Source organism: Scyliorhinus canicula, chromosome 9 (assembly GCF_902713615.1).
Source record: "Scyliorhinus canicula chromosome 9, sScyCan1.1, whole genome shotgun sequence".
Classification (NCBI taxonomy): domain Eukaryota; kingdom Metazoa; phylum Chordata; class Chondrichthyes; order Carcharhiniformes; family Scyliorhinidae; genus Scyliorhinus; species Scyliorhinus canicula.
The window spans coordinates 2,516,144-2,539,003 of NC_052154.1; the positions used below are offsets into that span (position 1 = coordinate 2,516,144).

Below are 22,860 nucleotides of genomic sequence, written 5' to 3' on the forward strand. Positions count from 1 at the left end.
TGTGTGTGTGTGTCTGTGTGTGTATGTGTGTGTCTGTGTGTGTGTGTGTCTGGTGTGTGTTGGTGTGTGTCGGTGTGTGTGTCTGTGTGTGTGTCTGTGTGTGTGTCTGTGGTGTGTGTCTGTGTGTGTGTGTGTGTGTCTCTGTGTGTGTGTGTGTCTGTGTGTGTGTGTCTGTGTGTGTGTTGTCTGTGTGTGTCGGTGTTTGTGTCCTTTCTGTGTGCGCGTGTGTCTGTCTGTGTGTGTGTGTTATCTGTGTGGTGTCTGTGTGTGTGTGTCTGTGTGTGTGTGTCTGTGTGTGTGTGTCTGTGTGTGTGTCGTGTGTGTGTCTGTGTGTGTGTCTGTGTGTGTCTGTGTCTGTGTGTGTCTGTGTGGTCTGTGTGTGTGTATGTCTGTGTGTGTGTGTGTGTATGTGTGTGTCTGTGTGTGTGTGTCTGTGGGTGTGTGTGTTGTCTGTGTGTGTGTGTGTCTGTTGGTGTGTGTGTCTGTGTGTGTGTGTATGTGTGTCTGTCTGTGTGTGTCTGTGTGTGTGTGTATGTCTGTGTGTGTGTCTGTGTGTGTGTCTGTGGTGTGTCTGTGTGTGTGTGTGTGTCTGTATGTGTGTGTATGTGTGTGTGTGTGGTTCTGTGTGTATGTGTGTGTAATGTTCCTGTGTGTGTGTATGTGTTGTGTGTGTCTGTGTGTGTATGTTTTGTTGTGTGTGTGTGTGTTGTGTTGGTGTGTGTGTTCGGTGTGTGTGTCTGTGTGTGTGTGGTCTTGTCTGGTGTGATGTGTGTGCTGGTGTGTGGGGGTTGGTCTGGCTGTGTGGGGTGTTCTGGTGTGTGGTGTCTGTGTGTGCGTGGGTGGTCTGTCTGTGTGATGTGTGTGGATGGTATCCTGGTAGTGTGTGGTCTGTGTGTGTGATGTCTGTGAATGGGTGTGTCTGTGTGTGGATGGTGTCTGTGTGTGGCTGTGTCTGTGTGTGTGTGTGTCCTGTGTGGTGTGTCTGTGGGGTGTGTCTGTGTGTATGGTCTGTGTCCTGTCTGTGTGGTGTGGTCTGTGTGTGGTTCTGTGAGTGTGTGGCCTGTGTGTGTCTGTGTGTGTGTGTATGTCTGTGTGTGTGTGTGTGTATGGTGTGTGGCTGGTGTGTGTGTCTGTTGTGTGTGTGTTGTATGGTCTTGGTGTGTTGTGGTGTCTGTTGGTGTGTGTTGGTCTGTGTGTGTGTGTATGTGTGGGTCTTGTCCGGTGTGTGTCTGTGTGTGGTGTGTGTCTTGTATGTCTGTGTGTGGTGTCTGTGTGTGGTGGTCTGTTGTGTGTGTGTGTGTGTGTCTCTGTGTGTGTGTGTCTGTGTGTCTGTGTGTGTATGTCTGTGTGTGTGTATGTGTGTGTGTGTCTGTGTGTGTATGTGTGTGTCTGTGTGTGTGTTGGTGTGTGTGTGTCTGTGTGTGTGTCTGTGTGTGTGTGTCTGTGTGTGTGTCTGTGTGTCTGTGTGTGTCTGTGTGTGTTTGTCTGTGTGTGTGTCTGTGTATGTGTCTCTGTGTGTGTGTGTGTGTCTGTGTCTGCGTGTGTGTGTGTGTGTGTCTGTGTATGTGTGTCTGTGTGTCTGTATGTGTATGTGTGTGTCTGTGTGTGTATGTGTGTGTGTGTGTGTGTATGTGTGTGGTGTGTGTCTGTGTGTGTGTGTGTATGTCTGTGTGTGTATGTGTGTGTGTCTGTGGTGTTGTGTATGTCTGTGTGTGTCTGTGTGGTATGTCTGTGTGTGTATGTGTGTATGTGTGTGTCTGTGTGTGTGTGTGTCTGTGTGGTGTGTCTGTGTGTGTGTCTGTGTGTGTGTCTGTCTCACGTGTGTGTTGTCTGTGTGTTGTGGGTGGTGTGTTGTGTGTGTCTGTGTGTGTTTGTCTGTGTGTGTGTCTGTGTATGTGTCTCTGTGTGTGTGTGTGTGTCTGTGTCTGCGTGTGTGTGTGTGTGTGTCTGTGTATGTGTGTCTGTGTGTGTGTATGTGTATGTGTGTGTCTGTGTGTGGTGTATGTGTGTGTGTGTGTGTGTGTATGTGTGTGTGTGTGTCTGTGTGTGTGTGTGTATGTCTGTGTGTGTATGTGTGTGTGTCTGTGTGTGTGTGTGTATGTCTGTGTGTGTATGTGTGTATGTCTGTGTGTGTATGTGTGTATGTGTGTGTCTGTGTGTGTGTGTGTCTGTGTCTGTGTGTGTCTGTGTGTGTGTGTCTGTGTGTGTGTCTGTGTGTGTGTGTGTGTGTGTGTGTGTCTGTGTGTGTGTGTGTCTGTGTGTGTGTCTGTGTGTGTGTGTGTGTGTGTCTGTGTGTGTGTCTGTGTGTGTGTGTCTGTGTGTGTGTGTGTGTGTGTGTGTGTGTCTGTGTGTGTGTCTGTGTGTGTGTGTGTCTGTGTGTGTGTGTGTCTGTGTGTATCTGTGTCTGTGTGTGTCTGTGTGTGTGTGTCTGTGTGTGTGTCTGTGTGTGGGGGGGGGGTAGATTTTTGTGTGGGTGGGGGGAGCTCTCATTCTGCTTTAATTATAAGCAGCCCACCTGCAGGGTGTGACAGGTATGTCCTGATCCCAGCACGTTCCTGTGGCTTACCATCCTCACAATGGGCCAACACCTGTCTGAGATCCAACCAAACCCCTGACTTGTATCGTGTATCGGAATGAAACCTGACAACTTGCAGATCTCTGCGTCCCTCCAGTTCGACCTCTTCAACATCCTAACTTTAATCACTCCCCCATTGGTGGCTACGCATTCAGTTGCCTAAGGCCCAAGCAGTAGGTGTCCCTCTTTAAACCTCGGCACCACACTCTCCTCTCAAGATACACGTACAAATTTACCTCTTGAACCGAGGTTTTGGTCATCAGCACCAACAGGGTTCATGTGGCTCAGTGTCAAATTCTGTTGGATAATTGCTCAGGTAAGCACCTTGGGGTGTTTTATGAAGATACTATCTCAATGCGTGTGGCAAATCTACTGGCTAACAAAATAAAGGTATTAGGGAGGAAGGGGGAGGACGGCTCTCATTGGGCGAAATTCTCCCCCCCCCACGACGGGTGGGAGAATAGCGGGAGGGCCTTCCCGACTTTTTTGACGCCCTCCCGCTATTCTCCCCCCCCCCCCGCCGAAATCCCGACACGAATCGCTGCCGCCGTTTTTTTTACGGCCGGCAGCGATTCACAGCTGTTAGAAGGGCCGAAGTCCCAGCCCTTTACGACCTTTTTACGAACGGCAAACACACCTGGTCCTGCCGTTCGTAAAAACGTCGTGACCACCTGGAAAAAAATAACCATGGCACCGATTGGCACGGCAGTACCACGGCCGTGCCAAGGGTGCCATGGGCCCGCGATCGGTGGGCACCGATCGCGGGCAGCGGGCCCGATGCCCGCGCACTACTTGTCCTTCCGCCGCCCCGCAGTATCAATACGCGGGGCGGCTGAGGGGCAACCCGGCCCGCGCATGCGCGGGTTTCGCGCAAAAACGCGATGACGTCACCCGCGCATGCGCGGGTGGAGTCTTCCCACCTGCGCATGCGCGGCTGACGTCATATGACGCGTCAGCCGGCGCTAAGTCCGACAAGCGGGCTTAACGATTTTCGTTAAGCCCGACTTGTCGGAGCCTCCGACGTCGGGCTGCTAGCCCCGACGGGGGACCAGAATACAGTTTGACGATTTCTCCCGTTTTGGGAGAATTTCGCCCATTGTACCTGGTTTGATGGCGCTCATCACGGCCCGCGATGCTTTCAGAACGGCTTGGTAGATATCTCGCTGGTCAGCAGTGAACCTGCCATTGGCTGGAAATGAGCAGGTGATGTCAGAGCCATAGCAATAATATTCACCACCCATATCGAAGAGGCTGTAAATACAAAACCAGTATATTAGGAAAAGATAATCACAGAGCTTCACTTCTCACATACAGGCCTACACACAGCAGAGACTAAATACAAAACAACATCAAACACACCCAGGACACGTACAGCACGGGGTTAGATACAGAGTGAAGCTCCCTCTACACTGTCCTCATCAAACACTCCCAGGACAGATACAGCACGGGGTTAGATACAGAGTGAAGCTCCCTCTACACTGTCCTCATCAAACACTCCCAGGACAGGTACAGCACGGGGTTAGATACAGAGTGAAGCTCCCTCTACACTGTCCTCATCAAACACTCCCAGGACAGGTACAGCACAGGGTTAGATACAGAGTAAAGCTCCCTCTACACTGTCCTCATCAAACACTCCCAGGACAGGTACAACACGGGGTTAGATACAGAGTAAAGCTCCCTCTACACTGTCCTCATCAAACACTCCCAGGACAGGTACAGCACGGGGTTAGATACAGAGTAAAGCTCCCTCTACACTGTCCCCATCAAACACTCCCAGGACAGGTACAGCACGGGGTTAGATACAGAGTAAAGCTCCCTCCACACTGTCCCCATCAAACACTCCCAGGACAGGTACAACACGGGGTTAGATACAGAGTAAAGCTCCCTCTACACTGTCCTCATCAAACACTCCCAGGACAGGTACAGCACGGGGTTAGATACAGAGTAAAGCTCCCTCTACACTGTCCTCATCAAACACTCCCAGGACAGGTACAGCACAGGGTTAGATACAGAGTAAAGCTCCCTCTACACTGTCCTCATCAAACACTCCCAGGACAGGTACAGCACGGGGTTAGATACAGAGTGAAGCTCCCTCTACACTGTCCTCATCAAACACTCCCAGGACAGGTACAGCACAGGGTTAGATACAGAGTAAAGCTCCCTCTGCACTGTCCCCATCAAACACTCCCAGGACAGGTACAGCACGGGGTTAGATACAGAGTAAAGCTCCCTCTACACTGTCCCCATCAAACACTCCCAGGACAGGTACAGCACGGGGTTAGATACAGAGTAAAGCTCCTTCTACACTGTCTCCATCAAACACTCCCAGGACAGGTACAGCACGGGGTTAGATACAGAGTAAAGCTCCTTCTACACTGTCTCCATCAAACACTCCCAGGACAGGTACAGCACGGGGTTAGATACAGAGTAAAGCTCCCTCTACACTGTCCCCATCAAACACTCCCAGGACAGGTACAGCACGGGGTTAGATACAGAGTAAAGCTCCCTCTACACTGTCCCCATCAAACACTCCCAGGACAGGTACAGCACGGGATTAGTTACAGAGTAAAGCTCCCTCTACACTGTCCCCATCAAACACTCTCAGGACAGGTACAGCACGGGGTTAGATACAGAGTAAAGCTCCCTCTACACTGTCCCCATCAAACACTCCCAGGACAGGTACAGCACAGGGTTAGATACAGAGTAAAGCTCCCTCTACACTGTCCCCATCAAACACTCCCAGGACAGGTACAGCACAGGGTTAGATACAGAGTAAAGCTCCCTCTACACTGTCCCCATCAAACACTCCCAGGACAGGTACAGCACAGGGTTAGATACAGAGTAAAGCTCCCTCTACACTGTCCCCATCAAACACTCTCAGGACAGGTACAGCACGGGGTTAGATACAGAGTAAAGCTCCCTCTACACTGTCCCCATCAAACACTCCCAGGACAGGTACAGCACGGGGTTAGATACAGAGTAAAGCTCCCTCTGCACTGTCCCCATCAAACACTCCCAGGACAGATACAGCACGGGGTTAGATACAGAGTAAAGCTCCCTCTACACTGACCCCATCAAACACTCCCAGGACAGGTACAGCACGGGGTTAGATACAGAGTAAAGCTCCCTCTACACTGTCCCCATCAAACACTCCCAGGACAGGTACAGCACGGGGTTAGATACAGAGTAAAGCTCCCTCTACACTGTCCCCATCAAACACTCCCAGGACAGGTACAGCACGGGATTAGTTACAGAGTAAAGCTCCCTCTACACTGTCCCCATCAAACACTCTCAGGACAGGTACAGCACGGGGTTAGATACAGAGTAAAGCTCCCTCTACACTGTCCCCATCAAACACTCCCAGGACAGGTACAGCACAGGGTTAGATACAGAGTAAAGCTCCCTCTACACTGTCCCCATCAAACACTCCCAGGACAGGTACAGCACAGGGTTAGATACAGAGTAAAGCTCCCTCTACACTGTCCCCATCAAACACTCCCAGGACAGGTACAGCACAGGGTTAGATACAGAGTAAAGCTCCCTCTACACTGTCCCCATCAAACACTCTCAGGACAGGTACAGCACGGGGTTAGATACAGAGTAAAGCTCCCTCTACACTGTCCCCATCAAACACTCCCAGGACAGGTACAGCACGGGGTTAGATACAGAGTAAAGCTCCCTCTGCACTGTCCCCATCAAACACTCCCAGGACAGGTAGAGAACAAGTTAGGTATAGTGATAAGTTTTGGGAAGGGCCTCGATATTGGTCATTAATGATTTCTGCTGCTGTTAATATCCATTTGCCGTACTCAGCTTCTGTATCAGATCCTCACAAGTTACTGAAGTTGGGCTGATGCCAATTTGTTGCTGTAAATGTTCTCCTCCTTTGCTGAAGGCATTGAGTCTTGCTGAGGCAGGAAAGGAGACATTATTCTTGGTTAAATAATTCAAATTTAATTAGCATGTCCTGCGCAATGTATTTCAACCAGGGAGTAAGTTACAGAAATAGCTGAGCTAACTGTGGGAATATTGACTAAAACACTGACCCACAGCTGGGTCGTGTCCATCCTCACAGGGTCAGTGAATCCACGTAGGCCCTGAACCGCTAACTCACAAACAGAGGGGACGGAGGGAGGAGAGCAGACAGGCGAGAACTGGGGAAGAAGGAATGAGTAAAACATACAGTGAGAGAGCGAGGCAATGGGGGAAAAGAGGGAGTAAAATCCGAGGGTGTGATCCAACGGCCACGCTGTCCCTGAAAAGCAGCGTGGCCGGTGAAAGCAGGGAGACTCCGCTCCCAGGATCTACCCGGCTCGTAACACCTCGCGTAATTCAACGCCATCTCCCGGGACAGTGCGATGTAAATCCCGCCCACAGTAAATCTCACGCTGATGTGCAGATTCCTGAGGTACCTGAGGCTTTGGAATTCATCCCCTTCGTCTCGGAGTCTTTGGGTGAGCGCCGTTCAACACTAGTCCCCATAACCGGGGACCAGAGGGAATGGCCCCCGTGGGGGTCTCCCAGGGGATCGGAGGCCCCCACCTGTATGTCTCTTTTGGCAGGGTGGTGCCCTAGTGGTGCTGCCAGGTTGGCATTTTTGCAGGTGCGTCATTGGGTTGGGGGTGCCATTTGGGGGTGGTGCAGGGGTGTGGGGGCTGGGGATTGCTTCGGCAGCCTCAGAGATCGGATGCATCCCGGTATCTCGCTACACTGGGGAGTTCCAGTGAGCAGAGCTCCCCAGTGTACAAAAGGGGGCCTGTGTGTGTCCTCAGCCACGCGTTCCCCGCTGAGTTTCCATTGCAAGCACTGGGAACACACAGCTAAACACGCTCGCTCGGGGACTTTGTTCCCATATAGAGATAGGGGGAGGTAAGCGGGAGAGAGTGGGACAATTATAGAAGGGAGAGTTGTGGGAGAGAGTGCGGAGATTACATAGGGGGGAGGGGTGGGAAATTGGCAGCAGTGGATAGCACTGTTGCTTCACAGCTCCTGGGTCCCCGGTTCTATTCCCGGCTTGGGTCACTGTCCATGTGGAGTCTGCACGTCCTCCCCGTGTCTGCGTGGGTTTCCTCCGGGTGCTCCGGTTTCCTCCCACAGCCCAAAGACGTGCAGGTTAGGTGGATTGGCTATGATAAATTACCCTTAGTGACCGAAAAGGTTAGGAGTTATTGGGTTACGGGGATAGGGTGGAGGCATGGGCTTGGGTATGGTGCTCTTTCCAAGTTGGTGCAGAGTTGATGGGCCGAGTGGCCTCCTTCTGTACTGTAAATTCTATGATCTTTGATTAGAGAGGGGCAGGTGTGGGTCTGGGAGTGAAAGATCAGAAAGGGGAAGTGTGGGGGGGAGAGTGAGGGGATTGTAAAGGGATAGATGTGGGCGTGGGGGTGAGGGATCATTGAGGGTGAGGTGTGGGAGTGAGAGTGAGGGGATTATAGAGGGGGAGGTGTGGGTGAGGGGATTATAGAGGGGGAGGGTGTGGGGGGTGGGGGGATTATAGAGGGGGAGGTGTGGGTTGAGGGGATTATAGAGGGGAGGGTGTGGGGGGATTATAGAGGGGGAGGTGAGGGGCTGGGGATTATAGAGGGGGAGGTGTGGGGGTGAGGGGATTATAGAGGGGGAGGGTGTGGGGGGTGAGGGGATTATAGAGGGGGAGGTGAGGGGGTGAGGGGATTATAGAGGGGGAGGTGTGGGGGTGAGGGGATTATAGAGGGGGAGGTGAGGGGATTATAGAGGGGGAGGTGAGGGGGATTATAGAGGGGAGGTGAGGGGGATTATAGAGGGGGAGGTGAGGGGGATTATAGAGGGGGAGGTGAGGGGGATTATAGAGGGGGAGGTGAGGGGCTGGGGGGTGAGGGGACTATAGGGGGGGTGAGGGGGATTATAGAGGGGGAGGTGTGGGGATTATAGAGGGGGAGGTGTGGGGGTGGGGGTTGAGGGGATAATAGAGGGGGAGGGTGTGGGGGGTGGGGGATTATAGAGGGGGAGAGTGTGGGGGTGGGGGGGATTATAGAGGGGGAGGTGAGGGGTGGGGGGTGAGGGGAGTATAGAGGGGGAGGTGAGGGGATTATAGAGGGAGGGTGTGGGGGGGGGTGGGGGGGGACTATAGGGGGGGGGTGTGGGGGTGGGGGATGAGGGGATTATAGAGGGGGAGGTGTGGGGGTGGGGGGATTATAGAGGGGAGGTGTGGGGGTGAGGGGATTATAGAGGGGGAGGGTGTGGGGTGAGGGGATTATAGAGGGGGAGGTGACGGGGTGGGGGGATTATAGAGGGGGAGGTGGGGGGTGAGGGGGATATAGAGGGGGAGGTGAGGGGTGAGGGGGATTATAGAGGGGGAGGTGAGGGGATTATAGAGGGGGAGGTGTGAGGGAGTGAGGGGATTATAGAGGGGAGGTGTGGGGGTGAGGGGATTATAGAGGAGGTGAGGGAGTGAGGGGATTATAGAGGGGGAGGTGAGGGGGATTAGAGGGGGAGGTGAGGAGGTGAGGGAGATTAGAGGGGGAGGTGAGGGGGTGAGGGGGAGTATATTGACAATGAGGCTGACCCGTGACCTGTTTCCCCACCCCCCCTCCCCCCATATCCATTAATATAGTTCGATAACAAAACTACTTCAATCTACTTCAATTGGCTCAGTATGCGTTGCCGAGCCTCTACTCTGTCGATGTTTTTAATCACTCTGGAACTGTCTGCTTCTCATGTTTAGACAATAGCCTCTGGTTCCCGACTCCCCAACCAATGACAATCGTTTCTCCGACCTCGCCTATCTGTACCCCTTCATATCTCAGAAAGGAAGCTGAAACTGGACACAGTCACTTGGCGTGTTCCTGCCAAATCTGACCAAATTCGTACATGGCTCCTGCTGCTCTGATTTCTTTTGTTCTTTCGAGGGGAGGGAGTGTCCGAGAGGTATTGTCACTGGATTAATAATCCAGAGACCCAGGGCAATGCTCTGGATTCCAATCACACCACAGCAGATGGTGGAATTTAAACTCAATAAAACATCTTGAATCAAAAAGGGCAGATATCTGAGGGTTATAGGGCTGGAGGGAGTCACAAAGAGGAGGGAGGTTTGTAAACCAGGCGGATAATTTTAAAACGGAGGCACAGTCAGCCAGGAGTCGATGTAAGTGTCCTGGTTCGACATCTGAGATGCCAGGGCAACAGTTCTCCGTCTCTCCTCCCCCACCCTCGACCATCTTGTTCTGTGAACAATCTGACTCACAGCTCAAAATAGCTAACTATATTTAAAGATACCAGCTGATTGCACCTTGATACAAGCTGCCAAGTAGCTCAGCCGAACACACCAAAGACTCAAGGTCTGTGGGAGAACTCTCCATATCGAGTCCCAATGTGACTCAGCTGGGAAACCAGCAGCCTGGATCGCTCCCTCCCCCCCCTGCCCCCCACCTACTGTCACACCAGAGGTCAGAGTTACCCACACTGACCTTTCATTCCAACCTGCTACACTCTCTTACTAACCTGAATCATTAACATTTAATCTGATCCATTAACCTTTAAATATTCAGAAGAACTTCCCTCAGTTTCGAATAAGAAGCGACTTAGTCTTTTAATGTGGATATTTACAACCTGACATTATTTGTGTCGCACACTTGAGCAGAAAACTCTGTTCCTCTGTCTGAAATGGATAACTTCACATTTATCCACGTTACACTGCATTTGCCATGTATTTGTCCATTCACTCAACTTGTTTAAATCACCTTGAAGCCTCTTAACCTCCTCCTCGCCACTCACCAAGTTTTGTGTCGTCAGCAAACTTGGAAATACTCCTTTTGGTTCCCTGGTCCAAATCACTGATTTACCTTGGGAGGTCCGAGCACTGATCCCGATACCCCACTAGTCACTGTCTGCCACGTTTGAAGACGGCCCATTATCATAGATCATAGAATTTACAGTGCAGAAGGAGGCCATTCGGCCCATCGAGTCGACACAGGCCCTTGGAAAGAGCACCTTACCCAAGCCCACACCTCCACCCTATTCCCGTAACCCCACCCAACCTTTTTAGACACTAAGGGCAATTTATCCTGGCCAATCCACCTAACCTGCACATCTTTGGACTGTGGGAGGAAACCGGAGCACCCGGAGGAAACCCACGCACACACGGGGAGAACGTGCAGACTCCACACAGACAGTGACCCAGCGGGGAGTCGAACCTGGGACCCTAGAGTTATGAAGCAACAGTGCTAACCACTGTGCTCCCGTGCTGTCTGGTATGTTGTGCCCTTTATGACTTCAGGACGTCTCAAAGTGCTTTTCAGCCAAAACAGTACGTTTAAAGCAGCACGGTAGCACGGTGGTTAGCACTGTTACTTCACAGCGCCGGGGTCCCAGGTTCGATTCTCGGCTTGGGTCACTGTCTGTGTGGAGTCTGCACGTTCTCCCCGTGTCTGCGTGGGTTTCCTCCGGGTGCTCCGGTTTCCTCCCACAAGTCCCGAAAGACATGCTGTTAGGTGAATTGGACATTCTGAATTCTCCCTCTGTGAACCCGAACAGGCGCCGGAATGTGGCGACTAGGGGCTTTTCACAGTAACTTCATTGCAGGGTTAATGTAAACCTACTTGTGACAATAAAGATTATTAATTAAAAGTGTATTTACTGTCATGATGTAAAAACACAGCAGTGAAAATGTGCAAAGCAAGCTCCCACAGTCATGTGATAACGACCAGGTAATCCATTTTAGTGATGGTGGCTGAGGGATAAGTTGATGGAGAACTTTACTCCTCTCAGGATCATACAACACTGAAGGCCATTCGGTGTCACTTCTAAAAGTGTGCCGCACCCTCAGTCCGGGACTGCTGAGTCAGCCTGGATGATGTGTTCAATCTCTGCAGTGGGATTTAAATCCAGCATGAGGTTCTGACTCACAGGTGAGACAGCTTCCTCCTGAGTGACAGCACCAAGTGCGAGGGAAACCTCATACTGGAGGTGTGCAGCTTGCTATAGCAGTGGCCTGTCGTAGTCCTACCCTCAGCAACGGTACTGAACCCACCCCCATCACAATGACCACTCTGCCCGGGTGACTGGGATACTGCAGGCCTGCCCAGCTCAGTCTGGGACACCCTGCCTACCAGAGCATTTACTCACCGTCACTCACCCAGTACCAGTTAGTGCCTTCCAGCCACTGGGTTTCCCCCCAACCCCATCATGATGTCAATGTTCACCGGCACATACCGAGATCTCTTCCCACCCTACCCATCACCACCACTCACCCACAAACACTGCGGAGTGACGCAGTCGCCACAACCCGTCCTATTCGCAGCTCCCTAACACACTCAGAATTCTTGGATTGATTGTATGGGGAAGTGTAGGAAATGATGGTCACATAGTGTGTGTCACAGCTCGAGTGCCCTACGCCAGTCTGTGAGCCCTGTGGGGCTCTGGAAGGATGCTATTACAGTCTGCGCCCAGTTCCAGAGGGGATGGTGATTGATTGAAAGGGCCGCTCTGGCAATGGAGCCCCAGCAGCACTGTCCCAAGCCATTGGGCTGAACTCTCTCTGAGTGGCCCCCTTGTGCTGAGGACTGTGGCCCATCACCTGCTCTATCACAACATCAAATCACTGCACCCAATCGCTAACACAAAACCCATTCATAATCCCTCCTGCAGCTCCAGCCTTTTTCTGAATGACCCCCTCCACCTTTAGAGAACAGCCAGTAACCCTGCTGGCACACCATTGGCTTCCTCCCATTCTAATTCCCCGCGGATAACAATCAACACGCAGGATTCTCCCACACTCCACACCTGGGTAAGACCAAGTGTAGTATGCGGGCTTTGGTCAGGCACATCGTGAGGACAGGGTACATCCACTCTGCTCGTGCTGCCTCCAGTTTGGAGGATTCAGAGATGTCTAGTTGGGTGTAAGCTAATTGAAGGAGTTGACGGGACAGACTGGGATGAGAATCCAGACCCTTCAAATGGAAGCGAGGCTGTTTAGGGATGGTCAGGAATCCTCCTTCACACAAACGTTAGCAGAGATCCCGAACTCACTGCCCACAAAGCTGGGCGTTCATTATAAAATTCTCAACTGAGCTGCAGAGATCTTTGTTAGGTAGGAGGTTTAAGGGTCATGGGTCAACATAGAAATCGGCCATGATCTAATATGAAATGAAAATGAAATGATAATCGCTTATTGTCACGAGTAGGCTTCAATGAAGTTACTGTGAAAAGCCCCTAGTCGCCACATTCCAGCGCCTGTTCGGGGAGGCTGTTACAGGAATTGAACCGTGCTGCTGGCCTGCCTTGGTCTGCTTTAAAAGCCAACGATCTAGCCCAGCGTGCTAAACCAGCCCCTAATAGAACACGAGGAGAGGCTGGAGGGGCTGAATGGTGTTGTTCCGTCCCTTAGTAACACTGCACAGACCTGGGACTCTGCTGATCTGCACGTCACTAAGATAAGCCTTCCCCACAGAGCATGGTTCATTGTAACAGTCAGCAACCACCTTGGTGTCGGCCCAACCCTCTGTTATCAGGGTAATCAGCTGAAGGAAGGATTTCTGTCTCACCCTATGCTCCCTCTTAGATTCCTGTTGCTGATCACAGGGATTGGAATGTGGCTCAGCCAGAGTGCAGAGTCATTAACCAAAACTGCCATAAACCACAGCTCATGTGAACATCTACCAGATTCAGCTTTAACCCTTTCATTGCCGGAACTATCTCCAGCTTTGAAAATGGCCAAAGCGTTCCGATTACTGAGGGAGGAGAGTTAGTCAGAGACTATCGCTGTGTGTGTGTGGGTTGTGCCTCTGCCTCTGAATGTCTCTCTCCCCGTGCTTCGGCCCACAGCTGCTCTCTGAACTCAGTATTTAGAGGAATAATTTCCTGCGCTCAGGCTTTTGTCCAGTCTGAAGCTACCTGCAGTGTTTTATTATCCAGTTGCTGCATTTAACTAGTACCCTGTGATAATCAGCGGTCACCGCTGCCTCTGGGCAGAGCAGCCACAATATGTCCCCGTAACCCAGATTCAACGTGAGAACCGCCCTCAGGATCTACTGTCCCCCACATCCCTCAGAATTAAACCCCCCCTCCTCCAGACACCCCCTCCTCAGATACCCCCTCCTCCCCGCACTCAGATATCCCCCTCCCCCCCTCCCTCCGATATCCCCCCTTCCCCCCGCACTCAGATATCCCCCTCCCCCCCGCACTCAGATATCCCCCCTTCCCCCCGCACTCAGATATCCCCCCCCCCCCCCCGCACTCAGATATCCCCCCTCCCCCCCCGCACTCAGATATCCCCCTCCCCCCGCACCCGGGACGGGTATGGGAGAACAGGGATGAGAGAGGGAGTAGAGATGGGAGAGGAGGAGTGGGGATGGGAGAGGGGGAAAAGTGCTATTAGGGAAAATGGAAACAGTCATGGGGGTGCCAAAGGGGGAGGGAGAGTAGGGGCAGGCAGGTTGAGTATTGGGGGCAGGTTGTGTAGTGGGTGGTAGGGCAGGTTGAGTATTGGGGGGTTGTGTATTGGGGGCATATTTATTTGGGGGTTGTGTATTGGGGTTGTATATTGGGGTTGTGTATTGGGTTTGTATATGGGGGGTTGTGTATCGGGTGGCGTTGTGTATTGGGTGGGGTTGTATTTGGGGTGCTGTGTACTGGGGTTGTGTATTTTGCGTGTTGCGTATTGGGGTTGTGTTGTGTATTGGCAGTGCTGTGTATTGGGGGTGTTCTGTATTGGGGTTGTGTATTTGGGGGGTTGTGTATTGGGGAGGATTGTGTATTGGGGTGTTGTCTATTGGGAAGGATTGTGTATTGGGCAGGATTGTGTATTGGGGTGTTGTGTATTGGGGGTGTTGTGTATTCAGGGTGTTGTGTATTTGGGGTGTTGTGTATTCAGGGTGTTGTGTATTCTGGGTGTTGTGTATTTGGGGTGTTGTGTATTTGGGGTGTTGTGTATTTGGGGTGTTGTGTATTGAGGTGCTGTGTGTTGGGGGTTGTGTATGTGGGGTATTGTGTATTGGGGGTTGTGTTTTGGGTTCAGTTGTGTATTGGGAGGATTGTGTATTTGGGGGGTTGTGTATTTGGGGTGTTGTGTATTGGGGTTTGTGTTTTGGGATGTTGTGCATTGGGGTTGTGTATTTGGGGTGTTGTGTATTGGGGTTGTGCATTGGGAGGATTGTGTATTGGGGTTGTGTATGTTGGGTGTTGTGTAGTGTGGCTGTGTATTTGGGGTGTTGTGTATTGGAGGTTGTGTTTCGGTTCAGTTGTGTATTGGGAGGTTTGTGTATTTGGGGGTTGTGTATTGGGGTTTGTGTATTGGGGTTGTGTATTGGGGTGTTCTGTAATTGAGAGGATTGTGTATTGGGGTGTTGTGTATGTTGGGTGTTGTGTATTGTGGCTGTGTATTTGGGGTGTTGTGTATTGGAGGTTGTGTTTCGGGTTCAGTTGTGTATTGGGAGGTTTGTGTATTTGGGGGATGTGTATTAGGGTTTGTGTATTGGGTGTTCTGTAATTGAGAGGATTGTGTATTGGGGATGTTGTGTATTGGGTGATTATGTATTGGGGAGGATTATGTATTGGGGGTTGTGTATTGGTGTTGTGTTTCAGGTTCAGTTGTGTATTGGGAGGATTGTGTATTTGGGGTGTTGTGTATTGGGGTTGTGTATTTGGGGTGCTGTGTATTAGGGAGGATTGTGTATTGGGTGGTTGTGTATTTGGGGGTTGTCCATTGGGGTTGTGTATTTGGGATGTATTGGGGGTGTTGTGTATTGAGGGTGCTGTGTATTTTGGGGCGTTGTGTATTTTGGGGTGTTGTGTATTGTGGGTTGTGCATTTGGGATGTGTATTGGGGATGTTGTGTATTGGGATGATTGTGTATTGGGGAGGATTGTGTATTGGGGAGGATTGTGTATTGGGGAGGATTGTGTATTAGGGTTGTGTATTGGGAGGATTGTGTATTTGGGGGTTGTCTATTTGGGGTGTTGTGTATTGGGGTGTTGTGTATTTGGGGTGTTGTGTATTGGGGTGTTGTGTATTGGGGTGTTGTGTATTGGGGTGTTGTGTATTGGGGTGTTGTGTATTGGGGAGGATTATGTATTGGGGTTGTGTACTTGGGGGGTTGTGTATTGGGGAGGATTGTGTATTGGGGTTGTGTATTTGGGGGTTGTGTACTGGGGAGGATTGTGTATTGGGGAGGATTGTGTATTGGGGAGGATTGTGTATTGGGGAGGATTGTGTATTGGGGAGGATTGTGTATTGGGGAGGATTGTGTATTGGGGAGGATTGTGTATTGGGGAGGATTGTGTATTGGGGAGGATTGTGTATTGGGAGGATTGTGTATTGGAGACGATTGTGTATTGGGGAGGATTGTGTATTGGGGACGATTGTGTATTGGGGACGATTGTGTATTGGGGACGATTGTGTATTGGGGACGATTGTGTATTGGGGACGATTGTGTATTGGGGACGATTGTGTATTGGGGATGATTGTGTATTGGGGACGATTGTGTATTGGGGTTGTGTATTGGGGAGGATTGTGTATTGGGGAGGATTGCATATTGGGCTGTTGTATATTTGGGGCTTGTGTATTTGGGGGCTTGTGTATTGGGGAAGATTGTGTATTGGGTTGTGTATTGGGGTTGTGTATTGGGAGGATTGTTTATTGGGGAGGATTGTGCATTGGGGGTTGTGTATTTGGGGCCTTGTGTATTGGGGGATTGTGTATTTGGGGGCTTGTGTATTGGGGGATTGTGTATTGGGGTTGTGTATTTGGGGGCTTGTGTATTGGGAGGATTGTGTATTGGGGGTTGTGTATTGGGAGGATTGTGTATTGGGAGGATTGTGTATTGGGAGGATTGTGTATTGGGGGTTGTGTATTGGGAGGATTGTGTATTGGGGAGGATTGTGTATTGGGGAGGATTGTGTATTGGGGGTTGTGTATTGGGGAGGATTGTGTATTGGGGTTGTGTATTGGGAGGATTGTGTACTGGGGGGTCGTGTATTGGGGGGTTGTGTATTGGGGATTGTGTATTGGGGGATTGTGTATTGGGGGGGGATTGTGTATTGGGGGGGATTGTGTATTGAGGGTTGTGTATTGTGGGGGGCAGCCCGGGTTGTCACGTGTGCAGGGTTAATGTTTCTCACGGCATCAGCTACAGTGATCGATCCCTCGGTCACTGAAATCCCCAGTGGGAGTGAGGGAGGCTGCGTCAGCCTGGGCATCTTCACACTGCCCTCAGGGGCAGCTGCTTCTCCCCAAGGGAAGGGAAAAATGGGGTGATAGGTTTGAGGAACCTCAATGGGGAAGAGCATAGTGACGAGGGGAGGGAGCAAAGGCTGAGGAACTGCGCGTCCCTGAGCCTGCCTGCTCACAGGAACAGGGTCCAGCGGCTCCACTTACAGTACGACACTGCCACCTCCTGGACAGAAAGATCATCCCTATCACAGACACAGACGGTGAGAGCACCCGCTCTTTAACATTGTAAAACCTCTCAGGGCATTTCATAGTTGTGACATCAAAAACCCAATTTGACAATGGGCTAGATAAAGGGTTCGGACAGATGCCCAGAAGCTTGGTCAAGCACAGGAGGGTCTTAATGGATTGGGGTGGAAATGTTTAAAGAGGAAATTCGGGAGTTTAAATCCCAGGCCAAGGCAGCCAACAGAGCATTAAAATCAGGGAGGTGTATGAGGCTGGGATCAGTAAAGTGCTGGGATCTCAGACGGTGCGGGACTGAAGCAGGTAGTAGAGATTAAAATACAGACTTGCATTTATATGGCACCTTTCACAACCTCAGGACGTCACAGCCAATGATGTAAAGTTGCAACGCAGGAAATGTGACAGCCAATGTGTGCACAGGAAGATCCCGCAAACAGCAATGTGAGATAATCTGTGACTGGGGCAGAAACATTGGCCAGGACGCAGGGGGATACTGCCCCTGCTGCTCTGTGAAATGGTGCCATTTCCACCCACCTCCGACAGCGCAGCACTCCCTGGCTACCGCACTGCAGTCTCAGCCTCACTTTCTTCTGCTGAAGTACCTGGAAAGGGACGTGAACCTGTCACCTTCTGACTCACGGAGTGAGAGTGCTACTCGCTGCAGCACAGCAGGACACTGGGAGGGGTGAGGAAGGGGTTGAAGGCACGGATATGAATTTTAAAAATCTGAGATGTTGCAGGACTGAGGGTCAATGTCGGTTCCCGAGCATTGGAACAGGGCGTGGCCCAGTTAGGGCCGAACCCAGCCAGTGAACATGACCGAGTGCGTCATTAACCGAGGGTGACGTTCTTGCCTGATTGCTCCTCTGAGATCTCTGCAGCAAGAATCACTGGGTTGTAATTACAGCCAATCAGTGCAGGTTGGCTGTACTGATCTTGCCTGTGGACTGACTGACGCTGGACGAGGAGCAGAGAAACCCACCCGCCATCCTCACCAACATTCCTCCCTCAAACAGCATCACCAAAAATCTGGTTGCATATCTTAAATGCTGCATCCGGGATGGTGGCTGCACACGGGATCTTGCTATGTAACAGCTGCTGGGGGCTGCTACCCACACAAGTAATGTTTGCCAGGGTTCATCGTCAGGATGCAAACTATTGTCTGAGGAAAAAGAAGGCTGCCAAAGTGAAAGTAAATTACCGTGTGGCATTGAACACACCTAACAGGAAAAGCAAACAAAAAGAAAATCAATTTCTAAAGTGCCCTTCCCGCTTCTCAGAATGTCTGAAAGCATTTTCCAGCTGGTCAGCTGGTCAGCTGCTGTGACAACTCAATTACAAACACAGGAATTGGGAAGGAGAGGCAGTCGGGCCACAGCGAGATCCCACAAACAGCAACGTGACCACGGCCAAATCACCAGTTTTAGTTGAAGAACAATATTGACCAGGGCACCAGGCTGAACAGCTTTGCTCTATCTTTTATATTCACCTTCGAGAGCAAACGGGGCCTCGGTTTAATATCACATTGGACAGAAAACATCCCCAGCAGTGCTGCACTCCCCTCTGGAGCACCAGCCGAGGTTTTGTTAATCTGCGATGCAAGTAGAAGCCTGTCCTACACTCAGCCCGGCTGACGGACATCAATAGAAAGCTTCAAGGGATCAGTGAGAATTCAGACATTGCAGGGTTACAGCGAAAACCCCAAATCACTCATCAATCACATGCAAGAGATCACCAAGTGTGATTAAGAATCAAAACTGAAGCAGTAAACAAGAGTGTCCCGAGGCAGGGCTGATACCACATGCTGATAACCCTTTCTCTGGAGACGGGAAACAAGAAAATGAAAGTCAAACGGGCTGAACATGGTTTCAATATTCAAAGTGAAAATCACTGCTGACTTGCCAACAGATTTCTGATCCTTCCAGTCACGCAAACTCCCCCCCCCTCACACATCCCAACACCCACCATACACTAATATCCCCATACACGCCTGCTCCCCCGCAAAAACACACACACTGAGATTCCCCCACATTGAAAACACATTCCATTCAGCAACGTAGGCTCATTTATACAACGCCTCCCATTTCAGATTGTCACAAAGCTCTCTGCAGCCAATGAAGAACTTTCCAGACATACTTCTTTGACAAGGAGTCAAAACATCAGCTCCCTTCTCTCTCCACAGATGCTGTCAGACCCACTGCGATTGTCCAGTATTTCCTGTTTTGTTTCAGATTCCAGCATCCACAGTGATTTGCCTTTATTTTATTTTACTTTTCAGAAGTGTTGCGATCCAGGGCGTATGAGGCCAATTTGCACACAGCACGCACACAAACTCCATGTGATAATGGCCAGATTGTGTTCCCAGTGGTTCAGGGATTAATATTGGTCAGGTCACTTGACAATAACTCCCACGTTCTTGTCTGAAACAATGCTGGGAGATCTTTTACATTCACCCTAGACAGCTGACGATACTCAGCTGAAAGGTTCAGAGTACTGCGCTCCTCAGCACCGTACTGGATTGTCAGTTTGGGTCACAGGTTTGAATCTCTGGACTCTGGAGTGGAACCTGGATCTTCTGTTTAATCTGGGGCTGAGGCCGACTTTAATCAAATTGGTTGTGGGCCAGGGTTGGAATAAAGAACTTCCAACGCCCCCAGAGTACACCAGTTTAAATGAACTGGCCGCACTGGTTGTAAATGGGTTTGTCCTTAGTCCAAATATACCGCACTCCCCCCACCGCCCTGGCCCCTGGCCCCCACTGCACTGGCCCCCCACCGTCCCTGGCCCCTGGCACAACTGTCCTGGCCCCCCACCCCGCCGCCCTGGGGCCCCTGGCCCCTGACTTGCCCTGGCCCCACCACCGCCCTGGCCCCTGTGCCCCTCACCGTGCCTGGCCCCCAGGGCCCCCCCACCCCCCGCCCTGGCCCCCGCCCCGGCGCCCCCCCCCCCCGCCCCCACCCCCCCACCCCCCCCCCCCCTGGCCCCCCCCCCCCCACCGCCCTGCCCCTGACCGCACTGGGCCCCCCAAGCCCTGGCCCCCCCCCACCGCCCTGGCCCCCTGCCCCCCCCCCCCCCCTTGCCCCCCTGGCCCCCACCGCCCTGTCCCCTCACCGCCCTGGCCCTGCCCCCCCCCCCCCGCCCTGGCCCCCCACCGCCCTGTCCCCCACCGCCCTGGCCCCTCACCGCCCTGGCCCCTGGCCCCCCACGCCCTGGCCCCTGGCCCCCCACCGCCCTGGCCCCTGGCCCCCCACCGCCCTGGCCCCTGGCCCCCCACCGCCCTGGCCCCCCACCGCCCTGGCCCCCCCAGCCCTGTCCCCCACCGCCCTGGCCCCCCCACCGCCCTGGCCCCTGCCCCCCACCGCCCTGGCCCCTCACGCCCTGGCCCCCACCGCCCTGGCCCCTCACCGCCCTGGCCCCCCACCGCCCTGGCCCCTCACCGCTCTGGCCCCCCACCGCCCTGGCCCCTCACCGCCCTGGCCCCCCACCGCCCTGGCCCCCCACGCCTGGCCCTCACCGCCCTGGCCCCTGGCCCCTGCCCCCCCACCCTGGCCCCCCACCGCCCTGGCCCCTGGCCCCCCACCGCCCTGACCCCTGGCCCCTGCCCCCCCCCCCGCCCTGGCCCCCCACGCCCTGGCCCCTGCCCCCTGGCCCCCCCCCCCCCACGCTGGCCCCTCACCGCCTTGGCCCCCCCCCCCCGGCCCCCCACCGCCCTGGCCCCCACCACCCTGGCTCCCCACCGCCCTGGCCCCCCCCCCCCACCCTGGCCCCCCACCGCCCTGGCCCCTCACCGCCCTGGCCCCTGGCCCGCCCACCCCCCCACCCCCCCCCCGCCCTGGCCCCCCCACGCCCTGGCTCCCCACCGCCCTGGCTCCCCCCCCCACCCTGGACCCCCCCCCCCCCCCCCACCCCTGGCCCCCCACCGCCTGGCCCCTGGCCCCCCCTGGTCGGCAGTGGTGTTTGATCCCACTGTACTCCAGGGCAGCAGCTCGGGAAGAGCTCCATCCATTCCCATCCGGTTTGTGTTGGTCACAGACTGTCACAGTTAAGCAAATCAACTCAGATCACTGGCAGGAGAAGAAATAAAAGATCTGTGAAAGTTTTAAATAATATTTAAACCAGAAAGAGTGACAGCAGTTGAATCAATGGAACTTTAAAAAGTGGATAAATATTTAGCAAATAAAAATTTCAAAGGATGGGAAGTTCATCCCCTCCAACTGGTTTAGCTCACTGGGCTAAATCGCTGGCTTTAAAGCAGACCAAGGCAGGCCAGCAGCACGTTTCGATTTCCCGTACCAGCCCTCCCCGAACAGGCGGCGGAATGTGGCGACTAGGGGCTTTTCACAGTAACTTCATTGAAGCCTACTCGCGACAATAAGCGATTTTCATTTTTCATTTCACTCTTCCAAAAAACACTTTTAAAAAAAAAAAAAAAAAAATTTGTTCATGGGATCGCTGGCCGGGTCAGAGTTTAGTGCCCATCCCCCAGGACATGTGAGAATCAGCCACATTGCCGTGGGTCTGGAGTCACATGTCGGCCAGACTCGGTAAGGACAGCAGATATCCTTCCCGAAAGCAGGTGGGTTTAATCAGATTTCACCGTTGGCCAAAGCGGGATTCGAACCCAGTGTTACCCTGGATCTCGGAAATTACTAGTGTAGCGACAATACCACTACGCCACTGCCTGCCCTTAACTGTAATGGCTCAAGAAGGCAGCTTACCCAACACATTCTCAAGGGCAACTAGGGATGGGCAATAAATGCTGATCTACCCAGCGACACCCACACACACAGACTGAATTTGAATGGAGGGTCAGAGGATGAGATTAACCTCTTTCAGAATGGTAAAATGCTGATATCTAATGTACTGAGTGTGAAAGCTGTTCCTGCCTCTGCTATCACTTACCCAGTGGGCAGGGCAGCCTCTGCCTATCACTTACCCAGTGGGCAGGGACAGACCTCTGCTATCCCTTACCCAGTGGGCAGGGCAGCCCTGCTGTCACTTACCCCAGTGGGCAGGGCAGCCTCTGCTATCACTTACCCCAGTGGGCAGGGCAGCCCTGCTGTCACTTACCCAGTGGGCAGGGCAGCCTCTGCTATCACTTACCCAGTGGGCAGGGCAGCCTCTGCTATCACTTACCCAGTGGGCAGGGACAGCCTCTGCTATCACTTACCCAGGGGTAGGGCAGCCTCTGCTATCACTTACCCAGTGGGCAGGGCAGCCTCTGCTATACTTACCAGTGGGCGGGCAGCCCCTGCTATCACTTACCCAGTGGGCAGGTGTCTGCCTCTGCTATCACTTACCCAGTGGGCAGGGCAGCCTCTGCTATCACTTACCCAGTGGGCAGGGTGTCTGCCTCTGCTATCACTTACCCAGTGGGCAGGGCAGCCTCTGCTATCACTTACCCAGGGCAGGGCAGCCTCTGCTATCACTTACCCAGTGGTGCAGGGCAGCCTCTGCTATCACTTACCCAGTGGGCAGGCAGCCTCTGCTATCACTTACCCAGTGGGCAGGGCAGCCCCTGCTATCACTTACCCAGTGGGCAGGGCAGCCTCTGCTATCACTTACCCAGTGGGCAGGGCAGCCCCTGCTATCATTACCAGTGGGCAGGGCAGCCTTGCTATCACTTACCCAGTGGGCAGGGTGTCAGCCTCCTGCTATCACTACCCAGTGGGCAGGGCAGCCCCTGCTATCACTTACCCAGTGGGCAGGGGTCTGCCTCTGCTATCACTTACCAGTGGGCAGTGCAGCCTCTGCTATCACTTACCCAGTGGGCAGGGCAGCCTCTGCTATTCCACTTACCCAGTGGCAGGGCAGCCCCTGCTATCACTTACCCAGTGGGCAGGAAGCCTCTGCTATCACTTACCCAGTGGGCAGGGCAGCCCTCGCTATCAACTTACCCA

The 22,860-nt window shown here is 53.0% G+C and overlaps 1 protein-coding gene across 3 annotated transcripts in view; it reads right to left on the bottom strand.

Moving 5' to 3' along the window:
• The window catches only part of pepd (peptidase D), a 224,675-nt gene that overhangs the window by 55,133 nt on the left and 146,682 nt on the right, over nucleotides 1-22,860 (bottom strand). For all 3 annotated transcript variants that reach the window (XR_005461732.1, XM_038806189.1, XM_038806190.1), the window contains exon 12: nucleotides 3,678-3,826. Coding sequence is in view for 2 of the 3 variants with exons in the window: in XM_038806189.1 (XP_038662117.1) it covers nucleotides 3,678-3,826 (149 nt within the window). In the remaining variant the exon portion in view is untranslated. The remainder of the gene's footprint in view (nucleotides 1-3,677; nucleotides 3,827-22,860) is intronic.